Raw genomic sequence first — 21879 nt, 5'->3', positions numbered from 1 at the left:
TCTTCCCAACCCAGGGATCAAACCCAGGTTTCCTGAACTGCAGACAGACACTTTACTGTCTGAGCCAGCAGGGAGAGTTCTGTTTCTTGCTGGGCTTAAACTGAATAGATATAGAGTTGGGAGGTGCCAGCAAAGAAAACCTGACAAGCATGGGAAGTGGATACAAGACAGAGAGAGCAACTGACTCCCGTCCATACTATCTTAAAAGTAACATCATGCCCGAAGTCTGCCCTACCTTCAGACTTTTTATAGGATAAGCAGCTAAATCCCTTTCCTTGTCCATGTGATTAGGGTTGGGTTTTCAGTGACATGAGGCTGCAAATCTCTGTTACTATTATAGACCATAGGATTGGAGCCTTTCTTGTTCCTGATCTAAAATCCTGTCTAGCTTCTCATAAACCATCAGGGTCTCTAATCACAGAGGTGATCTTTCCCCGAGGCCCTTCATCCCTTCCACAGCAACAGTACTCTGACCTCAGAGGGTCACAAAGCCCCTCCCTGTCCCCTATTTCTTGTTTGTAGAAAAAGGCTTTCGTTTCCTAGACCCTCTCCGAGTTCCAAAGAGCAGACTCAAGCAGTTATTAATTAGGGAAGGGAGGGAACATAGAATAGAAGCAACCATCAATTGCTCAAAACAAAACAAAAAAGTAATAAAGAAAAAATTTTTAAAGAAAAACAAACTCCCAAAAATAGAAAATAAAATAAGAAAGGATAATTTAGTGATAAAGCAAGAGTCCTGCTCACAGACATAGAGAACAAACTTACAGGTTGCCCAGAGGATGGATGAAGGGAAAGGATAGTTCCAAAGTTTGAGATTGACTTATACACACTGTTGTATTGTAAATGAATAGTCAACAAGGACCTATTGTATACCACAGGGAACCTGCTCAGTGCTATGTGGCAGCTTGGATGACAAGGGAGTTTAGGGGAGAATGGATACATGGATACACATGGCTGAGTCCCTTCACTGTTCACCTGAAACTATCACAGCGTTGCTTGTTAATCAGCTATACCCCAGTACAAAATAAAATGTTTTAAAAAAGGAAAATTATAGCAGCAACAACAAAAAGAAAACCAGATACCTCAAGTTAAGGAATTGAGGACTTTTCTATGTATTGGGAAGATGCAAGAGTCTGGGCTTGGTGAAATCATTCCTTTGGTATGCACCTCAGCTATCTGGGGCCAGTATCCTCGGTTTTCACATCCTGAGATTCCTCAGGCTGCAGTCTGATGTCTGCTATTAATAGATGGCAGGTATTTTTTCCTTCCTGAGTATCCTCAGGGCTCACCAGCTCACCATCAGTGGCGGCTGCAATCGCCAATGACTGTGACGTCCTTGTCTACTGGTATGGCAGGAAATATTCAATTTTTCACGTCTCTTTTTTTTTTTTTCTAATTTTATTTTATTTTTAAACTTTACATAATTGTATTAGTTTTGCCAAATATCAAAATGAATCCATCACAGGTATACAAGTGTTCCCCATCCCTCCCCCTCCTCCCTCCTCCCTCCCCCCTCCTCCCTCCTCCCCCCCTCCTCCCTCCTCCCTCCCCATACCATCCCTCTGGGCCATCCCAGTGCACCAGCCCCAAGCATCCAGCATCGTGCATCGAACCTGGGCTGGCAACTCGTTTCCTACATGATATTTACATATTTCAATGCCATTCTCCCAAATCTTCCCACCCTCTCCCTCTCCCACAGAGTCCATAAGACTGTTCTATACATCAGTGTCTCTTTTGCTGTCTCGTACACCGGGTTATTGTTACCATCTTTCTAAATTCCATATATATGCGTTAGTATACTGTATTTATGTTTTTCCTTCTGGCTTACTTCACTCTGTATAATAGGCTCCAGTTTCATCCACCTCATTAGAACTGATTCAAATGTATTCTTTTTAATGGCTGAGTAATACTCCATTGTGTATATGTACCACAGCTTTCTTATCCATTCATCTGCTGATGGACATCTAGGTTGCTTCCATGTCTTGGCTATTATAAACAGTGCTGCGATGAACATTGGGGTACATGTGTCTCTTTCCCACATCTCTTACATCATCTCTCTCCTCTGCTACATCATCCCAGGTCCTTCCAAATCATTTTCAAGCCTGTACTCTCCCTTTGTTCCTATGTCACCCACCTCAGTCCCTCACTCCCAAATCTTGCTAGCATTCAATCCAGAACCTTCACCTGGCAGCTGCCCTCTCTTGCTAACTCTTCAGATGCCTCCACTTCTCAACTCCACAAGCTGCTTCCTGTGTCAGGGCATCCCCACAGGCGGGTCCCTTGGCCAGAAATGCTGTTCCCAACCTTTCTCCCTCTTCATCCAATTAACCCACAGGTTTTAAGCTCCAGCTTAAAAAGTTATTTCTCTTGGGATTTTTCCAGTGACCCAGCGGTTAAGGTTCCATATTTCCAATGCATAGGGCGTGTGTTCCATCCCTGGTTGGGGAACTAATAGTCCACGTGCTGTGCAGTGTGGCCAAAGTAAATAAATAATAAAAAATAAATAAAAAGTTTTTTTCTCATATGCAAACATTCACAGCAGCCCTAGTCATAGTAGCTAGTTAAGTGCAAACAACTCAAATGTCCTTCAGCTGATGGATGGACAAGCAAAATGTGATATGGCCATAAATGGAATATATTATTCCGCTATAAAAGAATTAAGTACTGATGCATTCTGCAGAGCCTTCAGAAAGGACCATATAGAGTATGATTTCATTTATATGAGATGTCCAAAAGAGGCAAATCCACGGGGACAGAAAGATTATTGGCTGCCTGGAGCTTGGGGAGGGGCACTGGGGGGCGGAGGGGAGGATGACAGCTAATGGGTCTGGGGTGCCTTTTGAGATGGTTAAAAATGTTCTGAAATGAGATAGTGGTGATGGTTGTGTGACTTTATGAATATACTAAAAACCACTGAATTGGATGCTTTAAAAGGGTGAATTTTATGGTATGTGAATTATATCTCAATTAAAAAAACTGCATGAGAAAGGAAAAGCTATTTCTCTGGGGAGCCTCCCAGACCCTCTAGAAATAGATCTGTCTTTTGAACACACTCTTGTGTGTGTGTGTGTGTGTGTGTGAGCGCACTCAATCATGTCCAGCTCTTTGTAACCCTATGGACTGTAGCCTGCCAGGGTCCTCTGCCCATGGAATTTTCCAAGCAAGAATAATGGAGCAGGTTGCCATTTCCTACTCCAGGGGATCTTTCCGACCCAGGGATCAAACCCACGTCTCTTGCGTCTCCTGCATTGGCAGGTGGAACACACTCTTTCCACCTGGCAGTTCTTCCTAGCATTGATCATATTGTAATTAAAGAATCTGTGTGATTGTACATTCGTGCTAGAATGCTGAAACCTTCTTTCAAATGACGGCATAGCGTTGAGCTGATGTGCTAAAAATTCTCTGGCTGAGCAGCTGCTGGCTTCTGCAGGGCTAACCTGTCTTCCTCTGTTCCAGAGCCTTCCCAGCTCTGTGCCCCTGGAGATGTGCAATAATAAATATTTGCTGAATGAAAACAATAAGCAACAATGATTTTATCAGGGGAAAAGATGAAAGCCTTTTCTCACTGACTTAATGTACACCTGCAGTTTCTGAAACTGGGCAGGACCCTGTGGGGCTTCCGGGTATGGAAGCCTTTATAAGAAATAGGCTTCATACAGCCTCGGTGACCTTCCCTGAGGTCCAAAGAGCAGGTTCAAATAGTTGTTCATCAGGGAAGGGAGGGGTTGCGGAGACAAGGGAAGAGCAGTCAAGAAACAATACTGCAGCTTTGGGACAGGGTCCTGGTTCCATGTCAAGGGGTACATAGAACAGTATCTTTGAGCTCTTCTGCAGAGCAAAACCCCCAGCAACACTTGGTGGTTACAGCAGAATTCAGACCTATACCAGCAGAGGGTCCCTGGGCAGTAGGGTCAGGGCTGTACTACATGTGATGATATTTGCTTTCCTCCTTTTTTTTTCCCCTCCAGTGCATTTCCACAAAGTCTTCTGTTTGCTTCTGTTATCTAAACTACTTCCCATCAAATAAAATCACACTGTGTTTCAGATGGAGGAAAAAGAGAACACACAACCACACACTCCTGTACAAAGTCTGGCTCTCTCAACACAGGGACATCGCATTCACTCTGGTGTCAGAGCCCTGGTCCAAGCACCAACTTTTAGAACTCCCTACTCTGCTGTGTGATTCTGGTTTTTTGTTTTTAATTTTGGGGCCCCACCAAAAAATTAAAAATTAAATTGAACCTACGCCCTCTGCATTAGAACTGTAGAGTCTAAACTACTGAATCCCCAAGGAAGTCCCAGAACTGTGGACCCAGCAAGCCTCAATCTTTCACCACCTTTTCTTGTTTCCCACCTCTTGTTCTTTTTTTTTTTGGCCAAAATAGGTAGCTTGTGGGATCTTAATTCCCCAACCAGGAATTGAACCAGGGCCTTCAGCAGTGAAAGTGCTGAGCCCTGACCACTGGACCACCAGGGAAGTTCCTTCTTTTCCATCTCTTTTCTTGCATTTTCTTTTCTACTAAAAAGATGCATAGCTTGAGAGTTGCGAGTTAAGTTTATTTGGGGCAAAATGAGGACTGCAGCCCGAGAGGCAACACCTCAGATAGCTCTGAGAGACTGCTCCAAAGAGGCAGTGGGGAAAGATTAACATATAAGGTTTTGGTTAAGGCGGAGCTCAATACCATTAAGCATTCATTTTACAGAAGGTTTTCTGCTAGTCATGAGGATCTGAAGAGGAACCAGAGATCAAATTGCCAACATTTGCTGGATCATAGAGAAAGCAAAGGAATTCCAGAAAAACATCTACCCTGTTTCATTGAATACACCAAAGCCTTTGACTGTGTGAATCATAATAAAGTGTGGAAAACTCTTAAAGAGATGGGAATACCAAACCATCTTACCTGTCTCCTGAGAAACCTACATGTGGGTCAAGAAGCAACAGTCAGAACTCAGTACGGGACTACTGATTGGTGCAAGATTGAGAAAGGAGTATGATAGGGTTGTCACCCTGTTTGTTTAAACTATATGCTGAGTACATCATGAGAAATGCTGGGCTGGATGAGTTACAAGCTGAAATCAAGAGAAGCGGGAGAAACATCAACAACCTCAGATATGCAGATGATACCACTTTAACGGCAGAAAGAGAAGAGGAACTAAAGAGCCTCTTGATGAGGGTGAAGGATGAGAGTAAAGGGCTGGCTTAAAACTAAATATTAAAAAAACTAAGATCATGGCATCCGGCCCCATTACTTCATGGCAAATAGAAGGGGAAAAGGTGGAAGTAGTGACATATTTCCTCTTCTTGGGCTCTAAAATCACTGCAGATGGTGACTGCAGCCATGAAATTAGAAGACATTTGCTTCCTGGCAGGAAAGCTATGACAAAACTAGACAGTGTGTTGAAAAGCAGAGACAACACTCTGCTGACAAACGTCCTTATAGTCACTGCTATACTCTTCCCAGTGGTCACTTGCGGTTGTGAGAGCGGGACCGTGAAAAAGGCAGAGTGCTGAAGAATTAATGCCTTCTGACTGTGGTGCTGGAGAAGACTCCTGAGAGTCCCTTGAACAGCAAGGAGATCAAACCAGTCAATCCTAAAGAAAATCAACTCCAAATACTCATTGGAGGGACTGATGCTGAAGCTGAAACTCCAGTATTTTGGTCAGCTGAAGGGAACAGCTGATTCAATACAAGTCCCTGATGCTTGGAAAGGTTGAGGGCAGAAGGAGAAGAGGGCATCAGAGGATGAGATGGTTGGCTGGTATTACCAATGCAATGGGTATGAACTTGGGCAAACTTAGGGAGATGGTGAGGGACAGAGAGGCCTGGCATGCCGCAGTCCATGGGGTTGCAAAGAGTCAGATACAACTGAGCAACTAAACAAAACAAACAAAAAGGACTGGGATCATAAAATCTGTTCCTGAAAATATTCGACTATCTAAAGACCTGTCCCACCAGATTCCCTGGAGCACACAGTCCTCACTCCACCCTGAACTCCCTCAGGGGGTGCTGAAGGTCAACAGCTAAAGCAGCACAGGGTTCAATCTCCACAGAGGCAGATGGCAAATGCCCTTGTTCAGTCGCTGGCAGCGCTCTTGGCAAGTGCCAATTTGCACTTGACATCCTTAAACCTTTAGCCGCACTGAAGGAGGATACAGACAGAGCTGGACTCCATCTTAGGCCAGGCTCACCCTCCCAATGGACTCTGAACTTTGTGCCCGGTTTGTCTGTAGAAATGGCATACCAATGGAAAACCAGACCCCACCCCGGATAAAAGAGCCTCAGGACTTGTACTTGGACTCTCCGTTGCCTAAAAGAATATGCTAATTATCTCTGTAATAGAACAAAGTGGTAAATTCCATTATGTTTATTGGGATATGACCACAGGCCTATTGATAAATGTCCACTGTTTACCTAGTCTTGTGACACATGAATCATGGGTTAACTTTGATCATATCTCTTTTACCTTGTCCAGACTAGTTTCAAGGAATTTGGGGAGGTGGGTTTGAGCAAGTACACTTAGGGTATATAAGGTTTTCACAAAAACTGGTCAGGGTCCTTGGCCAAGAGGAGTAATAAACTGCCTTGGGCCCACCGGTGTAATAAACTGCACTCCGCTATCTGCATTGTCCTGAGTGAATTTGTTTCCCGGAACGCATGGCTACAACACCACAGACAAAACTCTAGGTATGGGACGTAGTAATCTATCAAGTCTCTGATGGTCTGATTTAGAGCAGGGGTCAGCAAACCTTCCCTGGAAATGGCCAGAGAGTAAATACCTTTGAGTTTAGAGGTGTAGGATCTCTGACCTACTACTTGACCCTGTTATTGATTTTAGCCTAACAGGAGGTGTCCTTTGACACTGATCTCCCATTACTTTGTCCCAAAGAGAATGCTATGACTTTTTTTTTTTAACTTGTGCAATTTAAATTTCCACCTTTACTGTGAGGAACTGACCTGAACCCATTCGCCTGGCTCAGAGGGTCCTCAGGATTTGGAGGTTCTTCTGGAAATTGTTGAAAGCCTCAGGGGATTAGAAGTGAGAGGAGGGAAACATGGATTCTCTCACTGGACCTGGCTTCTAGCTGAGCCAGGTGACACAGTGGGGACACTGACCAAAGGGAGATGCAGACAGCAGGGTTGCTGGGTGTGCAGGGCTCCCTGATTCTCCTCCACACAAAGGCCCCCATAACCGTGCAACAAACCACGTACCCTAAACAGTTCTCTTCTTTATGAAACGCTGCATGCTGGTGAACAAACCTCTGACGCAGGTTTCTAACATTCATGGGGCTTAGGAGACAATCCCAGAGAGTAGGCCTTGACTAGGGTATTTTAAAATTCTGCAAACAGGACTTCCCTGGTGGTCCAGTGTATAAGAATCCGCCTGCCAATGCAGGGGACAAGGGTTCGAGCCCTGGTCTGGGAAGATTCCACATGCCGTGAGGTATCTAACCCTTGAACAACTACTAGCCTATGTTCTAGAGCCCGTGAGCTGTAACTCCTGAAGCCCACATACCCTAAAGCCCCTGCTCCACAACATCAGAAAACTCGGCAATGAGAAGCCGGTACACTGTAACCAAAGAGTAGAAGCCCTCAAAGGAATGAAGACCCAGCACAGCTAAAAATAAATGAATAGCTGAAGGTCTTTCGTGACTTGGGTCTACCCCTCCAGCCACATCTGCTGACTCCACCAAGAGCAGGGATTGTCAGCCTCAGCACCACTGACATTTTGAGCTCATTCTGTCTTTGTCATGGGCTGTCCTGTGCATTGGAGGGTGTTTAGCTGCATCCCTGGCCTCTACTCACAGGATGCCGGGAGCTGTGACAACCAAAGATACCTCTAGGTATTGCTCCATGTTCTCGGGGGAAAATCACTCCCTCCTCCGTCACACATTTTCTTGGCCTCTGCTCCCATCAAGAAGCACTGACCTATGGGACTTCCCTGGCAGTCCAGTGGTTAAGACTCCAAGCTTAACCACTGCAGGGATCACCAGTTTAATCCCTGGTCAGGGAACTAAGATCCTGCATTGCTCAAGATGCAGCCAAAAAAAAAAAAATCACTGACCTAGAATATTCTGTACTGCTTAGTTTGCACAATTTGGTTCAGAAGGGATCCGCTTTTACCAACATCCCACCTGCTTCCCCGCAACCCGAGACACCACCCCGTTCACACTGACCCTTCCCTGCTTTGCCAACTAAGGTACATAGTCTCATAACCAGCCCATGTTTACTGAGTGCGTACTGAGTACCACACCCTGTTTCAAAACACTCACATTTGATCCTAACAACAAGCCTATGTGGCAGGTTTGAGCTGTGATCATGTAACCTGACCTAGATCTTAGAGATCTTAAGCAGGGAAGCTGGCAAGTGAAGGCAGGAGATCTGAACCAGCCTAAGTCTAGCCCAGGATAGCTTCCCAGAGTGCCCTGTATGTCGTCCTGTGCCGTGTGGATGTGCCCATCGCAAGTCAGCATCACCATTTATATATCGGGTGTTCATTCACAACTACAAGCTTGAGTGTGCAAGAATGGACCCATTTCCCCTTTTTGTAAGCCCAGTCTTATCTAACTCAGCCTGCCCAGGTAGACTGATGGTTCGGAACCCCAATCTTATTCATTTGAGGGGCTCCCTCTCCCATGGCCCAGGGTCACTGGAGGATCACAGGAGTCTCCCTCAGAGAAAGTCTGAACCTCTGGCTCTCACTGCTTTCTGGTAATTGGCTCCCAGGGAAGTTTGTTGCCAAGGAAACCTTCCCCTCCCCTTCAGGATACACAGCATCACTTCCTCAAGGAACCCAGGCTTTCACAAGACAAAAGATATCTTCCAGCAACTTCTGCTTTTCCCCTTTTCTACTCCCATCCCCAGCAATCTTCCTGAGTGCGTGAAGGGGAGGCCAAAGCCTGGCTCTGATGAGAGACCGACCAAAGCAATATTTTGCATCCTGTACAACCAGGAAAAAAAAGAACACAGTAACTAAAGGACCCTGCACCCTTGCTACATGTCTGTGGCAGTGCCTGTCTGGTGCCCCTGGAAGCCCTTTAGCGGGTGAGCCCTTCTGTCACTGAGGTCTTTATTTGAATGTCACCTCCTGAGAGAGCCCTTCTCTGCATCCACAGCCTCAATCACCTCCTTTATTTCTGGTTAATATCCCCAAATCTCTCTTCCTCTCACAGAATGTGCTCCATGAGGGTGAAGACCACTGTGTGCCTCCTGGCTACTTGTGTCCAAATGAGTAATGACTGGGACTTCCGCAGTGGTCCAGGGGTTAAGACTCCAAACTTTCAGTGCAGGGGGCACAGGTTCAATCCCTAGTTGGGGAAGTAAAATCCCATATGTGGCACAGCATGGGAAAAAAATAAATAAAAGTAGTGGCAAGCACAGCTGCCTTCCAAATGAGTGATGGCAGTGTTACTACCTTAAACCTGTATGGTGAAAATTTTGGTCGGAAAAACTGTAAATGGTAGGCACAGCCCCATCACTCATTCTCATGATGAGGAAGCAGGTTCACAGAGGGGAAGTCAATTGAGAAATTACATGAAGCAAGTCACTCTGCCTAAAAAAAAAAAAAAAAAGGCTGCTATGAAACTTCAGCCAGGAGATCAAACCAGTCCATTCTAAAGCATATCAGTCCTGAATATTCATTGGAAGGACTGATGCTGAAGCTGAAGCTCCAATACTTTGGCCACCTGATGTGAAAAGCCAACTCTTTGGAAAAGACCCTGATGCTGGGAAAGACTGAAGGAAGGAGAAGGGGAGGACAGAGAATGAGATGGTTGGATGGCATCCCAACTTGATGGACATGAGTTTGAGCAAGCTTAGGGAGTTGGGGATGGACAGGGAAGCCTGACGCGCTGCAGTCCATGGGGTTGCAGAGTCAGACATGACTGAGCAACTGAACTGAACTGAACTGAACTGAGCTTCAGGCACTAATCAGTTCCCTCCTTGCCCTGAGGACTTTTACCTTCCAGCAGGGAGAAGAGAAAAAGTAGAGGGGTAAATCTAGAAAACAAGAAAACTGCAACTGCATTAAAAGACAAGGTTAAGAAGATAGCCAGGCAGGGAGAGGGGTAGGTAAGGAAGAGAGAAGACTAGTTTGTTTCTTAGCGTGTGGGTAGGTGAGGTGGGTATGTTGACCATGTGACAGCGCTTGTGGAATCTTACTTTGCCCGCCAGGGATCGAACCTCCATCCTCAGCATTGCAGGGTGGGTTCTTAACCACTAGACCACCAGGTAAGTCCAAGGAAAGGTACTTAGGATGGCAGGATGCAGGAACACTGGTTTGTACTTTTGCTGCGCCTTCTGCCTGGAAATCCTGGTTAGCCACCCGCCCTCCCCCCACACCCCGCCAGGCCGCCCCGGCTTCAAGGAACGCTCCTGGCACCCAGGATTCTGCGCAGATGTCACTCCAACAGGGAGGCCTCCCTGAGCATCCTGCCTGAAACGGCACACACGCACACGCGGCCCCTGGCCTGTGTCTATATGGGTCTATAGGTACCACTGTATACATGGACCCATATGCTTTTACTCTTCCTCTAGCGTCCCCACTGAAATGTGGCGTCCGGAAGCCCCGACTCGGGGTTTCGTTGCTGTCTCCCCAAACCTAAGGCATTCACAATCAATAGGGGCATCCCTGAAAGCGGCCCCGGCGAGATGCGCGCGGAGAGCGCAGAGAAGCCTCCGCCGCGCTGCCTCACGGGGCCACCCGGGTGCCGGGTATCACTGGGATCACCCGCCGAGCGGCCCTGGGGGGCTCATCAGAATCGGACCGCCAGGCTAGGGCCCGGGCCCCCGCGCCAGAGCCGAGCCAGCGCGCGCCTCGCAGCCCCGCGCTCCCCGGGCCCCGCGCCCGCCGGCGGGTCCGTTTGGGCGCGCGGTTCGGTCGGGGAAGCCAGGCCGACCCCTCCCCGCCCCCTCCCGGTGCCCTCGCCGAGGCCCCGGGCGCAGCCGCACCTACCGGACGCGCTGGGCGGTGACTGCGTTGCCCGTGTGCCGCCGGAGCACCGCCAGGAATAGGAGCCGCATGCCGCCGCCGCTGCCCGGCCATCCACCGCCCACCGAAGCCGGGCCCGGGGCGGGAGTGGGGCCGCGGACGGGGGCGGCGGGCGGCCGGGCTCAGTCAGTCCGCCCGCCGCTCCCCAGGCCGCGCCCGCGCTCGCCGGTTCCGGCGCCGGGACTCTGGGGCGTGCGGGGCTGCGAGTGGGGCGCGTGCCCGGAAAGGTGGGGGGTGGGGGTTCGTCCGCGAGGTCCCTCCCATGGGACCAGCACCGGGGCATCCGCGGGTCCCCTACATGGGAACCAGAAGAGGCTCCTCTGGTGGTCCCAGAGTGAACATAGGTCTGCATCCATGTGGCCTGTAATCTGAGATAACAGGTCCCTTCCCACTTAGACAAGGAGGGCTGGGTAGCCACAATCCCCTCCCACAGGGACCAGGGTTAGCCACAGGTTCCCCACTACACACACACACACACTCAGGAACCAGGGTGGCTGCCCATTGCTCCCCTGGGGACCGAGGGTTGCGAGTCCCTTTCCACGGCGGCTGGCACAAGGGATGATGACCAAGTCCCTCCTACAGAAACCAGAGGAGGCCATTAGTGGACTCCCAAGGGGATCAGGTTGACCTGAAGTCCACTCCCATGGGTACCACCATGTGGGATTTCTGATATCTTTTGAATGAGAGATCTTGCAATATTCAGCCACCATTCCCACAGTTGTCTGAGCTAAGAAGCCATTGCCTTCTTTGGAGGTATTGAGATAAACTAAGGCATAATTTTAAGTTTAAGCAAAAATTCATTCCCATTGGGCAGTACTGAACCAGAAGTGGCCAGGAGCTTGCCACAAACAGGAGCAGGGGAGAGGCTATTATAACTAAAAGGCAGAAGCAAAGTAAGGAACTTCAGTTCAGTTCAGTTCATTTCAGTTGCTCAGATCAGATCAGATCAGTTGCTCAGCTGTGTCCGACTCTTTGCGACCCCATGAATCGCAGCAGGCCAGGCCTCCCTGTCCATCACCAACTCCGGAGTTCACTGAGACTCACGTCCATCGAGTCAGTGATGCCATCCAGCCATCTCATCCTCTGTCGTCCCCTTCTCCTCTTGCCCCCAGTCCCTCCCAGCATCAGAGTCTTTTCCAATGAGTCAACTCTTCGCATGAGGTGGCCAAAGTACTGGAGTTTCAGCTTTAGCATCATTCCTTCCAAAGAAATCCCAGGGCTGATCTCCTTCAGAATGGACTGGTTGGATCTCCTTGCAGTCCAAGGGACTCTCAAGAGTCTTCTCCAACACCACAGTTCAAAAGCATCAATTCTTCGGCGCTCAGCCTTCTTCACAGTCCAACTCTAACATCCATACATGACCACAGGAAAAACCATAGCCTTGACTAGATGAACCTTTGTTGGCAAAGTAATGTCTCTGCTTTTGAATATGCTATCTAGGTTGGTCATAACTTTCCTTCCAAGGAGTAAGCGTCTTTTAATTTCATGGCTGCAGTCATCATCTGTAGTGATTTTGGAGCCCAGAAAAATAAAGTCTGACACTGTTTCCACTGTTTCCCCATCTATTTCCCATGAAGTGGTGGGACCAGATGCCATGATCTTCGTTTTCTGAATGTTGAGCTTTAAGCCAACTTTTTCACTCTCCACTTTCACTTTCATTAAGAGGCTTTTGAGTTCCTCTTCACTTTCTGCCATAAGGGTGGTGTCATCTGCATATCTGAGGTTATTGATATTTCTCCCGGCAATCTTGATTCCAGCTCGTGTTTCTTCCAGTCCAGCGTTTCTCATGATGTACTCTGCATATAAGTTAAATGAACAGGGTGACAATATACAGCCTTGATGAACTCCTTTTCCTATTTGGAACCAGTCTGTTGTTCCATGTCCAGTTCTAACTGTTGCTTCCTGACCTGTGCTCAGTCGTGTCCAACTCTTTGCAGCCCCATGGACTGCAACACACCAGGTTTCCCTGTCCATCACCAACTCCTGGAGTTTACTCAAACTCATGTCCATTGAGTCAGTGATGCCATCCAACCATCTCATTCTCTGTCATCCCCTTCTCCTCCTGCCTTCACTCTTTCCCAGCATCAGGGTCTTTTCAAATGAGTCGGTTCTTTGAATCAGGTGGCCAAAGTACTGGAGTTTCAGCTTCAGCATCAGTCCTTCCAATGAATATTCAGGACTGATTGCCTTTAGGATGGACTGGTTGGATCTCCTTGCTGTCCAAGAGACTCTTGAGTCTTCTCCAACACAACAATTCAAAAACATCAATTCTTCGACACTCAGCTTTCTTTATAGTCCAACTCTCACATCCATACATAACTACCGGAAAAACCACAGCTTTGACTAGATGGACCTTTGTTGGCACAATAATGTCTCTGCTTTTTAATATGCTGTCTAGGCTGGTCATAACTTTTTTTCCAAGGAGCAAGCATCTTTTAATTTCATGGCTGCAGTCACCATCTGCAGTGATTTTGGAGTCCCCCAAAATAAAGTCAGCCACTGTTTCCATTGTTTCCCTATCTATTTGCCATGAAGTGATGGGACCAGATGCCATGATCTTAGTTTTCTGAATGTTGAGTTTGAAGCCAACTTTTTCACTCTCCTCTTTCATTTTCATCAAAAGGATCTTTAGTTCTTCTTTGCTTTCTGCCAAAGGGTAGTGTCATCTGCATATCCGAGGTTACTGATATTTCTCCTGGCAATCTTGATTTCAGCTTGTGCTTCATCCAGCCCAGTGTTTCTCATGATGTATTCTGCATATAAGTTAAATAAGCAGGGACAATGTACAACCTTGACGTACTCCTTTCCCGATTTGGAGCCAGTCTGTTGTTCCATGTCCAGTTCTGACTGTTGCTTCTTGACCTGCATACAGATTTATCAAGAGGCAGGTCAGGTGTTCTGGTATTTCCATCTCTTGAAGAATTTCCCACAGTTTGTTGTGATACACACAGTCAAAGGCTTTGGCATAGTCAATAAAGCAGAAAGAGATGTTTTTCTGGAACTCTTGCTTTTTCAGATGATCCAGCAGATGTTGGCAATTTGATCTCTGGTTCCTCTGCCTTTTCTAAAACCAGCTTGAACATCTGGAAGTTCACAGTTCACATACTGTTGAAGCCTGGCTTGGAGAATTTTGAGCATCATTTTGCTAGCATGTGAGATGAGTGCAATTGTGCAGTAGTTTGAGCATTCTTTGGCATTGCCTTTCTTTGGGATTGGAATGAAAACTGACCTTTTCCAGTCCTGTGGCCACTGCTGAGTTTTCCAGATTTGCTGGCATATTGAGTGCAGCACTTTCACAGCATCATCTTTTAGGATTTGAAATAGCTCAACTGGAATTCCTTCACCTCCACTAGCTTTGTTCATAGTGATGTTTCCTAAGGCCCACTTGACTTCACATTCCAGGATGTCTGGCTCTAGGTGAGTGATCACACCATCATGATTATCTGGGTCATGAAGATCTTTTTTTGTATAGTTCTGTGTATTCTTGCCACCTCTTCTTAATATCTTCTGCTTCTGTTAGGTCCATACCATTTCTCTCCTTTATTGTGCCCATCTTTGCATGAAAAGTTCCCTTGGTATCTCTAATTTTCTTGAAGAGATCTCTAGTCTTTCCCATTCTATTGTTTTCCTCTATTTGCATTGACCCCTGAGGAAGGCTTTTTTATCTCTCTTTGTTATTCTTTGGAACTCTGAAATCAAATGGGTATATCTTTCCTTTTCCTCTTTGCCTTTTGTGTCTTCTTTTCTCAGCTATTTGTAAGACCTCCTCAGACAACCATTTTGCCTTTTTGCATTTCTTTTTCTTGGGGATGGTCTTGATCATTGCCTCCTGTACAATGTCACAAACCTCCATCCATAGTTCTTCAGACACTCTATCAGATCTAATCCCTTGAGTCTATTTGTCACTTCCACTGTATAATTGTAAGAGATTTGATTTAGGTCATACCTGAATAGTCTAGTGGTTTTCCCTACTTTCTTCAATTTAAGTCTCCCACTCTTGTTTTTGCTGACTGTATAGAGCTTCTCCATCTTTGGCTGCAAAGAATATAATCAATCTGATTTCGGTATTGACCATCTGGTGATGTCCATGTGTAGAGTCTTCTCTTGTTGCTGAAAGCTTAGTTGGCTCTCTGTGATTGGTTATCCTTAGGTTTCAGTTCTATAACCTTGAGGCATTTACAGCTTAGGTTTTGGTTTGATTGGCTCAGATGGAAAGAATCTGCCTGCAGTGCTGGATACCCAGGTTCCATCCCTGGGTGGGGAAGATCTCCTGGAGAAAGGAATGGCTGGCTACCCACTTCAGTATTCTTACCTGGAGAATTCCATGGACAGAAGAACCTGGTGGGCTACAGTCATGGAGTTGCAAAGAGTGGGACACAACTAAGCCACTAACACTTTCACTTTTTGTCTTTTGGTGTGGTTAAGGAAGCACCAGGGCATTTAAGCCCTCAGTCAAGTGGCCTCCTTGTTTAACAGATGGGACCTGAGCTTCCCAGTTTACCACAATGGTTGTAGGTGCGTTTCAATTTCTTTGTGAGCTCAATCTGTATTCCTGTTGTTAGAAGAAGTTGAAGTTTATATCTTGGCTCCATAGTCACCAAGGACAGAGACTTTTTTCTTTCTACTCCAGCATCATAATGTTTGGCCTTTATTCTTAAGATAGTTTCTAGGTGTAATATGATTGCTGGAGCTCCAGCCATCACATTCACATTCCAGGTCAGCAGGAAGGAAGGATATAATGCTGCATTTCATTTTAAGGGCTCCTCCTGGAATTTCACACAGCCTTTATGACTTTATCTTACTGTGTGCATGACTACATCGTCCATCCCAGACAGCTAGGAAATGCAGTCTGTTAGCTGGGTATATTGCCACCCTGAATAAAATGGTGACCTCGGGTGACCAAAAATTTCTTTTTCACCACTGCCATTTAATCCATTTCAGAGGCTCCTTTTCACAGATGGCTGCATGTATGAAGGTTCCCAATGACTCATCTGGGGTTGTTCTCTACCTCCCCTCCCCTAGTGCTCTCTGTCTCTTCTCTACTGACCTCATTATGTTTTGTGATCAGGGTGAAGTGCTCACCTTCGCTTGTCTGGCACCAGACAACAGACATCAATAGATGCTTGTTGAATTAAGTAAAGTCACTGAATTTGCTCTGTTGTGAGATTTTATTCCCTTGAGAATGCATTTCTGATTTTTTTAGTGAAAGTCAGTGCTGCCACAGTAGGCTTTGCTAGGTTGAAACTCACTTTTATTCAGTTTTCCTGGAATACACCTGTTCCATGAGGTAAGATATTCTGACATATCTTTGGGGGACCATTACTTTATCCTTTCATGGCTTTCGTTTACCCATTTGTAAAATGAGAAAAGCTATAAACAGTATCATAGTTAATTAGTTCATTTTGATGAAGTCTTTTATGATTTTCCCAGGTAGGTAATATAAAAGGGTACGAAGACAACTGTGTTATTATTGAATAATGTAGAAATAATTATGAGGCGGAGAGGAGGTAGAACTTGGTGTCTCGTAGGAGTTTTCTCCAGATGCTTCTAACATAAGGGTCTTAAAATATACATAATGCAAAATTTGTGTGTGTGTGTGTTTTTCTTTTTTTTTTGATCATAGTGTTTGTTCAGACTATTTCTCTAGTTCCTAGCTCTGGGCGGGAGAAAATGAAAGTTTATTATCTACCCTGCATAAAAGTGATAGCATTTTCAAGGGAGGGCACTGTGGGCATATTGGCTTTAAAAATGGCTCTGTGACTTAAAAAAAGAAAAAAAGTCAACACTTACATCTCTCCCCCCATTCCCCACCCCCCACCTCCCCTCCCCCCGCCCTTCTTGACATTAATAAATGGGGTTCTGCTTCTTTGTTTCCATCAGAGTTTTCCATCTTTTTTTGTTTCCTCCCCCCACCCCACACCCCCTCCCCATGCCCTTGGCTGCACCCTGACATGTGGGATCTTAGTTCTCCAACCAGGAATCAAACCCACACAGCCTGCAGTGGAGGAGCGGAGTCTTAACCACTGGACAACCAGGGAAGTCCCCAGAGTTTTCCATCTTTGCATCTTCATTCCTCTCCTTAGTATTGAGAACTACAAATGGAGTGTGTGTGTGTGTGTGTGTGTGTGTGTGTGTGTGTGAGTATATGAGAGAGAGAGATGGAGAGGGAAGGAAAGTGAGAAATCTTCATTAAAAAAAAAAAAAAGATACATGTAGAACTGTGGTTTAAGTGTGCCGCTTATGTTTCCTTTTCCTGGCTTTCACTGACAGCACTTGAAAGTGACAAAAAAAAGCTGTTAGTCTGAAAATAACTAGTTCCTTCTAGTGTTCTTTAATGAGCAGGAGGAAGTCAACCAGGACTAAGTGCTTTTCCCTTTTGGCTTTGGGCAAGAAAGCAGGCCTTTGATTCCCACTGCTGTTCTGACGGCTGAGCAGACTCTCTTCATAACTTTTCAGCAGGAGGATGCTCACCCTAAAGATTCTCATCAGTGCTGAAGGAGACAGTGAGTTTGACAGCTATATGGCTTCCTATTTCTAATTATGCAAGAGACACAGGTCCAATTCTGGGTACACTGGAGCTTTACTAAAAGGAAGGTGTTCCAACTACTTCCAGTAACAACCTGTTGCTTGCAGAGGCCCATAGTTATTCTTTCAGGTTGTCAACTTATTTTTATTACATGACCAAGTTTTATTATATAGCCATACAGATAAACAGGTTTATAAAATCTCACAGCATCCCAGTCTCTGAGAGCAGCGCGATTAATACTTTTTCAGGTTTTTCCAGACTTAACAGGTAAATTTAATCATCCTAGCAGTGGTTGCAGACCCTGAGCTTGGCAATGTTCTAAACACTCAGCATACTCCCGGACCTTCCCCCAGTCCTAGATGGTAGGACTATGGTTCTCACCACTTTCCAGATGAGGAAACAGGCATAGAAACTTCCCAAAGTAACACAGGGAGTGTGGATTTTTTACTGTGATTTTTCTAGCTCTGCTTTGGAGTTACTATTTTATTGTGGCTGATTTTTATTCTGTTTTGTGTTTGTGACTGCTACAAAAGGTAGAAACACTGTACACTTTTTTTGGGGGGGGAGTGGGGGGTGGGGAGGTAACTGCTCTTTTGACAATTATGATAGGCAACATTCTACCTCAAGATTTCCCACCTCTTGTTTTACATTCTTCCAATTTAAACACTTATCCAGGTGAAGCTATAAGAGAATTTGCAAAAGTGATTAAATCCCCAAAGCAGTCATCCATAGGACTTCCCTGGTGGTCCAGCGGTTAAGACTTTGCCTTCCGATGCAGTGGGTGTGGGTTTGACCTGTGGTTGGGGAGCTATCCCATATGCCTTGCAGCCGAAAAACCAAAACACAAAACAGAAGCAATATTGTAACAAATTTAATAAAGACTTATGGTCCACAAAAAAAACCAACCAACCAAACAAACAAAATCAAACAAAACTAATCAGTTGCCCTCCATAGGGAGATTATGCAAGCTAAGTCAAACCCACTAACTGTCTCTTTAAAGAGACCGGGCATTTCCCGATGTTGGAAAGATGCAAAGTAGAAGAGAGGATTTGCTGTCAGGGAGATTCTTTAACGATGGCTTGGGGCATAAACGAAGTCCCATGACAAGGAGTACTAGAAGGTAGAGGCTGAGAGCAACGCCCAGATGCCAGCCAGCAGGAAATGGATACCCCTACTCCCTGCCTCCCACCACCATCTCAAAAAACTAGAATGAACCACTAGTACAGGAGCTCTAGGTGACCTCTCAGCTGCCCCACACCTTAATGTCAGCTGGGTGAGACCTTGGGCTGAGAACCCAGTCAGCCCCACCCAGCCTCCTGAACTGCAAAGCCTCCAGATAATAGGTCAGTGTTGTTTGAGCAGCTAAGGTTGTGGTCATGTGTTATGCAGCTTCCCTTGTGGTTCAGCTGGTAAAGAATCCACCTGCAATGCTGAAGACCTGAGTTTGATCCCTGGGTTGTGAAGATCCCCTGGTGAAGGGAAAGTCTACCCACTCCACTATTCTGGCCTGGAGAACTGAGACACGACTGAGTGACTTTCACTCACAGGAAAGTAATACAAAAACATATCAGCAATACTTAGAACCCACTTCTATATTTTTGTGTGAATAACTACATAATATTACAGAGTATGTATGCACTGTAATTCATTTAATCAATGCCTTCTGGAGTGAACATCGACATTTTAGGAATCAGTGAACTAAAATGGACTGGAATGGGTGAATTTAACTCAGATGATCATTGTATCTACTCCTGTAGGCAAGAATTCATCAGAAGAAATGGAGTAGCCACCATAGTCAACAAAAGAGTCCGAAATGCAGTACTCGGATACAGTCTCAAAAACGACAGAATGATCTGTTCGTTTCCAAGGCAAACCATTCAATATCACGGTAATCCAAGTCTATGCCCTGACCAGTAAGGCTGAAGAAGCTGAAGTCGAACAGTTCTATGAAGACCTACAAGACCTTCTAGAACTAACACCCAAAAAAGATATCCTTTTCATTATACGGGACTGGAATGCAAAAGTAGGAAGTCAAAAGATACCTGGAGTAACAGGCAAATTTAGCCTTGGAGTACAAAACAAAGTAAGTCAAAGGCTAACAGAGTTTGCCAAGAGAATGCACTGGTCATAGCAAACACTCTCTTCCAACAACACAGGAGAAGACTCTACACATGGATATCACCAGATGATCAATACCCAAATCAGACTGACCATATTCTTTGCAGCCAAAGATGGAGAAGCTCTATACAGTCAGCAAAAACTGGGAGCTGACTGTGGCTCAGACCATGAACTCCTTATTGCCAAATTCAGACTTAAATTGAAGAAAGTAGGGAAAACCATGAGACCGTTCAGGTATGACCTAAATCAAATCCTTTACAATTATACAGTGGAAGTGACAAATAGATTCAAGGGATTAGATCTGATAGAGTGTCTGAAGAACTATGGACAGAGGTTCTTGACACTGTACAGAGGCAGGGATCAAGACAATCCCCAAGGAAAAGAAATGCAAAAAGGCCAAATGGCTGTCTGAGGAGGACTTACAAAAAACTGTGAAAAGAAAAGAAGCCAAAGGCAAAGGAGAAAAGGAAAGATACAGCCATTTGATTGCAGAGTTCCAAAGAATTGCAAGGAGAGATAAGAAAGCCTTCCTCAGTGATCAATGCAAAGAAACAGAGGAAAACAATAGAATGGGAAAGACTAGAGATCTCTTCAAGAAAATTAGAGATACCAAGGGAACATTTCATGCAAAGATGGGCTCAATAAAGGACAGAAATGGTATGGACCTAACAGAAGCAGAAGATATTAAGAAGAGGTGGCAAGAGTACACAGAAGAACTATACAAAAAAGATCTTCATGACTCAGATAACCACGATGGTGTGATCACTCATCTAGAGCCAGACATCATGCAATGCAAAGTCAAATGGGCCTTAGGAAGCATCACTATGAACAAAGCTAGTGGAGGTGATGGAAGTCTAGTCGAGCTATTTCAAATCCTAAAAGATGATGCTATGAAAGTGCTGCACTCAATATGCCAGCAAATCTGGAAAACTCAACAGTGGCCAAAGGACTGGAAAAGGTCAGTTTTCACTCCAATCCCAAAGAAAGGCAATGCCAAAGAATGCTCAAACTACTACACAGTTGCAGTCATCTCACATGCTAGCAAAGTGACACTCAAAATTCTCCAAGCCAGGCTTCAATAGTATGTGAACCCTGAACTTCCAGATGTTCAAGCTGGATTTAGAAAAGGCAGAGGAACCAGAGATAAAATTGCCAACATCCGCTGGATCATCTGAAAAAGCAAGAGAGTTCCAGAAAAACATCTACTTCTACTTTATTGACTATGCCAAAGCCTTTGACTGTGTGAATCACAACAAACTGTGGAAAACTCTTCAGGAGATGGGAATACCAGACCACCTGACCTGCCTCCTAAGAAATCTGTATGCAGGTCAAGATGCAACAGTTAGAACTGGACATAGAACAACACACTGGCTCCAAATTGGGACAGGAGTACGTTAAGGTTGTCTATTTTCATCCTGCTTATTTAACTTATATGCAGAGTACATCGTGAGAAACGCTGGGCTGGATCAAGCACAAGCTGGAATCAAGATTGCCAGGAGAAATATCAATAACCTCAGATATGCAGATGACACCACCCTTATGGCAGAAAGTGAAGAAGAACTAAAGAGCCTCTTGATGAAAGTGAAGGAGGAGAGTGAAAAAGTTGGCTTCAAATTCAACATTCAGGAAACTAAGATCATGGCATCTGGTCCCATCACTTCATGGCAAATAGACAGGGAAACAATGGAAACAGTGAAAGACTTTTTGGGGGGGGCTTCAAAATCACTGCAGATGGTGACTGCAGCCATGAAGTTAAAAGATGCTTGTTCCTTTATACCCAAAATAGGAGTGTTGCATGGACTGTTACAGGGAACTAATAGTCCCTGCTCCTTTAAATTTTTGATGATGGGTTTTAACCCTTCCTTAACCTCAGGTTTCAGTGGATACTGCTTCTTATGTGGAAATAAGTGTGGGTCGTTGAGCTTGACAACTACAGGAATAGAATTTTGTGCTCAACCCACAGATTTTCCAACAGCCCATACTCTAGGATTTACGTTTTGTTCAGGGAGAGAAAGGGAGAGAAAGTGAGGGCTCCGTATTCATGAAAACAGAGGCATGGACCTTGCTCAGTATATCCCTCCCCAAAAGGGATAAGGGAGATTCTGGCACGATCAGAAACTTGTGTGAAAATAGCACAGAATCCCAGTTACACCATAAAGAATAATTGAAATAATACCTTTTGGCTCATCCAGACAGTCCCATTACAGAAGCGGATCAGGAAGAAAGTGGTCCAAGGGCTTCAATAA

The 21879-nt window shown here is 45.5% G+C and overlaps 1 protein-coding gene and 1 non-coding gene across 4 annotated transcripts in view; both read right to left on the bottom strand.

Moving 5' to 3' along the window:
- GLT1D1 (glycosyltransferase 1 domain containing 1) overlaps positions 1 to 11323 on the bottom strand; it is a 117936-nt gene extending 106613 nt beyond the window's left edge. For all 3 annotated transcript variants that reach the window (XM_070385599.1, XM_070385600.1, XM_070385601.1), the window contains exon 1: positions 10954 to 11323. In XM_070385599.1, coding sequence (XP_070241700.1) covers positions 10954 to 11021 — 68 coding nt within the window. In that variant the 5' untranslated portion in view covers positions 11022 to 11323. The remainder of the gene's footprint in view (positions 1 to 10953) is intronic.
- TRNAE-UUC (transfer RNA glutamic acid (anticodon UUC)) lies at positions 4405 to 4477 on the bottom strand. Its single transcript has one exon. It is a non-coding gene; the product is annotated as a tRNA-Glu (tRNA).
- Positions 11324 to 21879: the final 10556 nt, after the last annotated feature.

Source organism: Bos mutus, chromosome 17, assembly GCF_027580195.1.
Source record: "Bos mutus isolate GX-2022 chromosome 17, NWIPB_WYAK_1.1, whole genome shotgun sequence".
In the NCBI taxonomy this organism is placed as follows: Eukaryota; Metazoa; Chordata; class Mammalia; order Artiodactyla; family Bovidae; genus Bos; species Bos mutus.
Note: the sequence above shows the minus strand (reverse complement) of the source record. Positions and strands in the feature narration are given on the sequence as shown.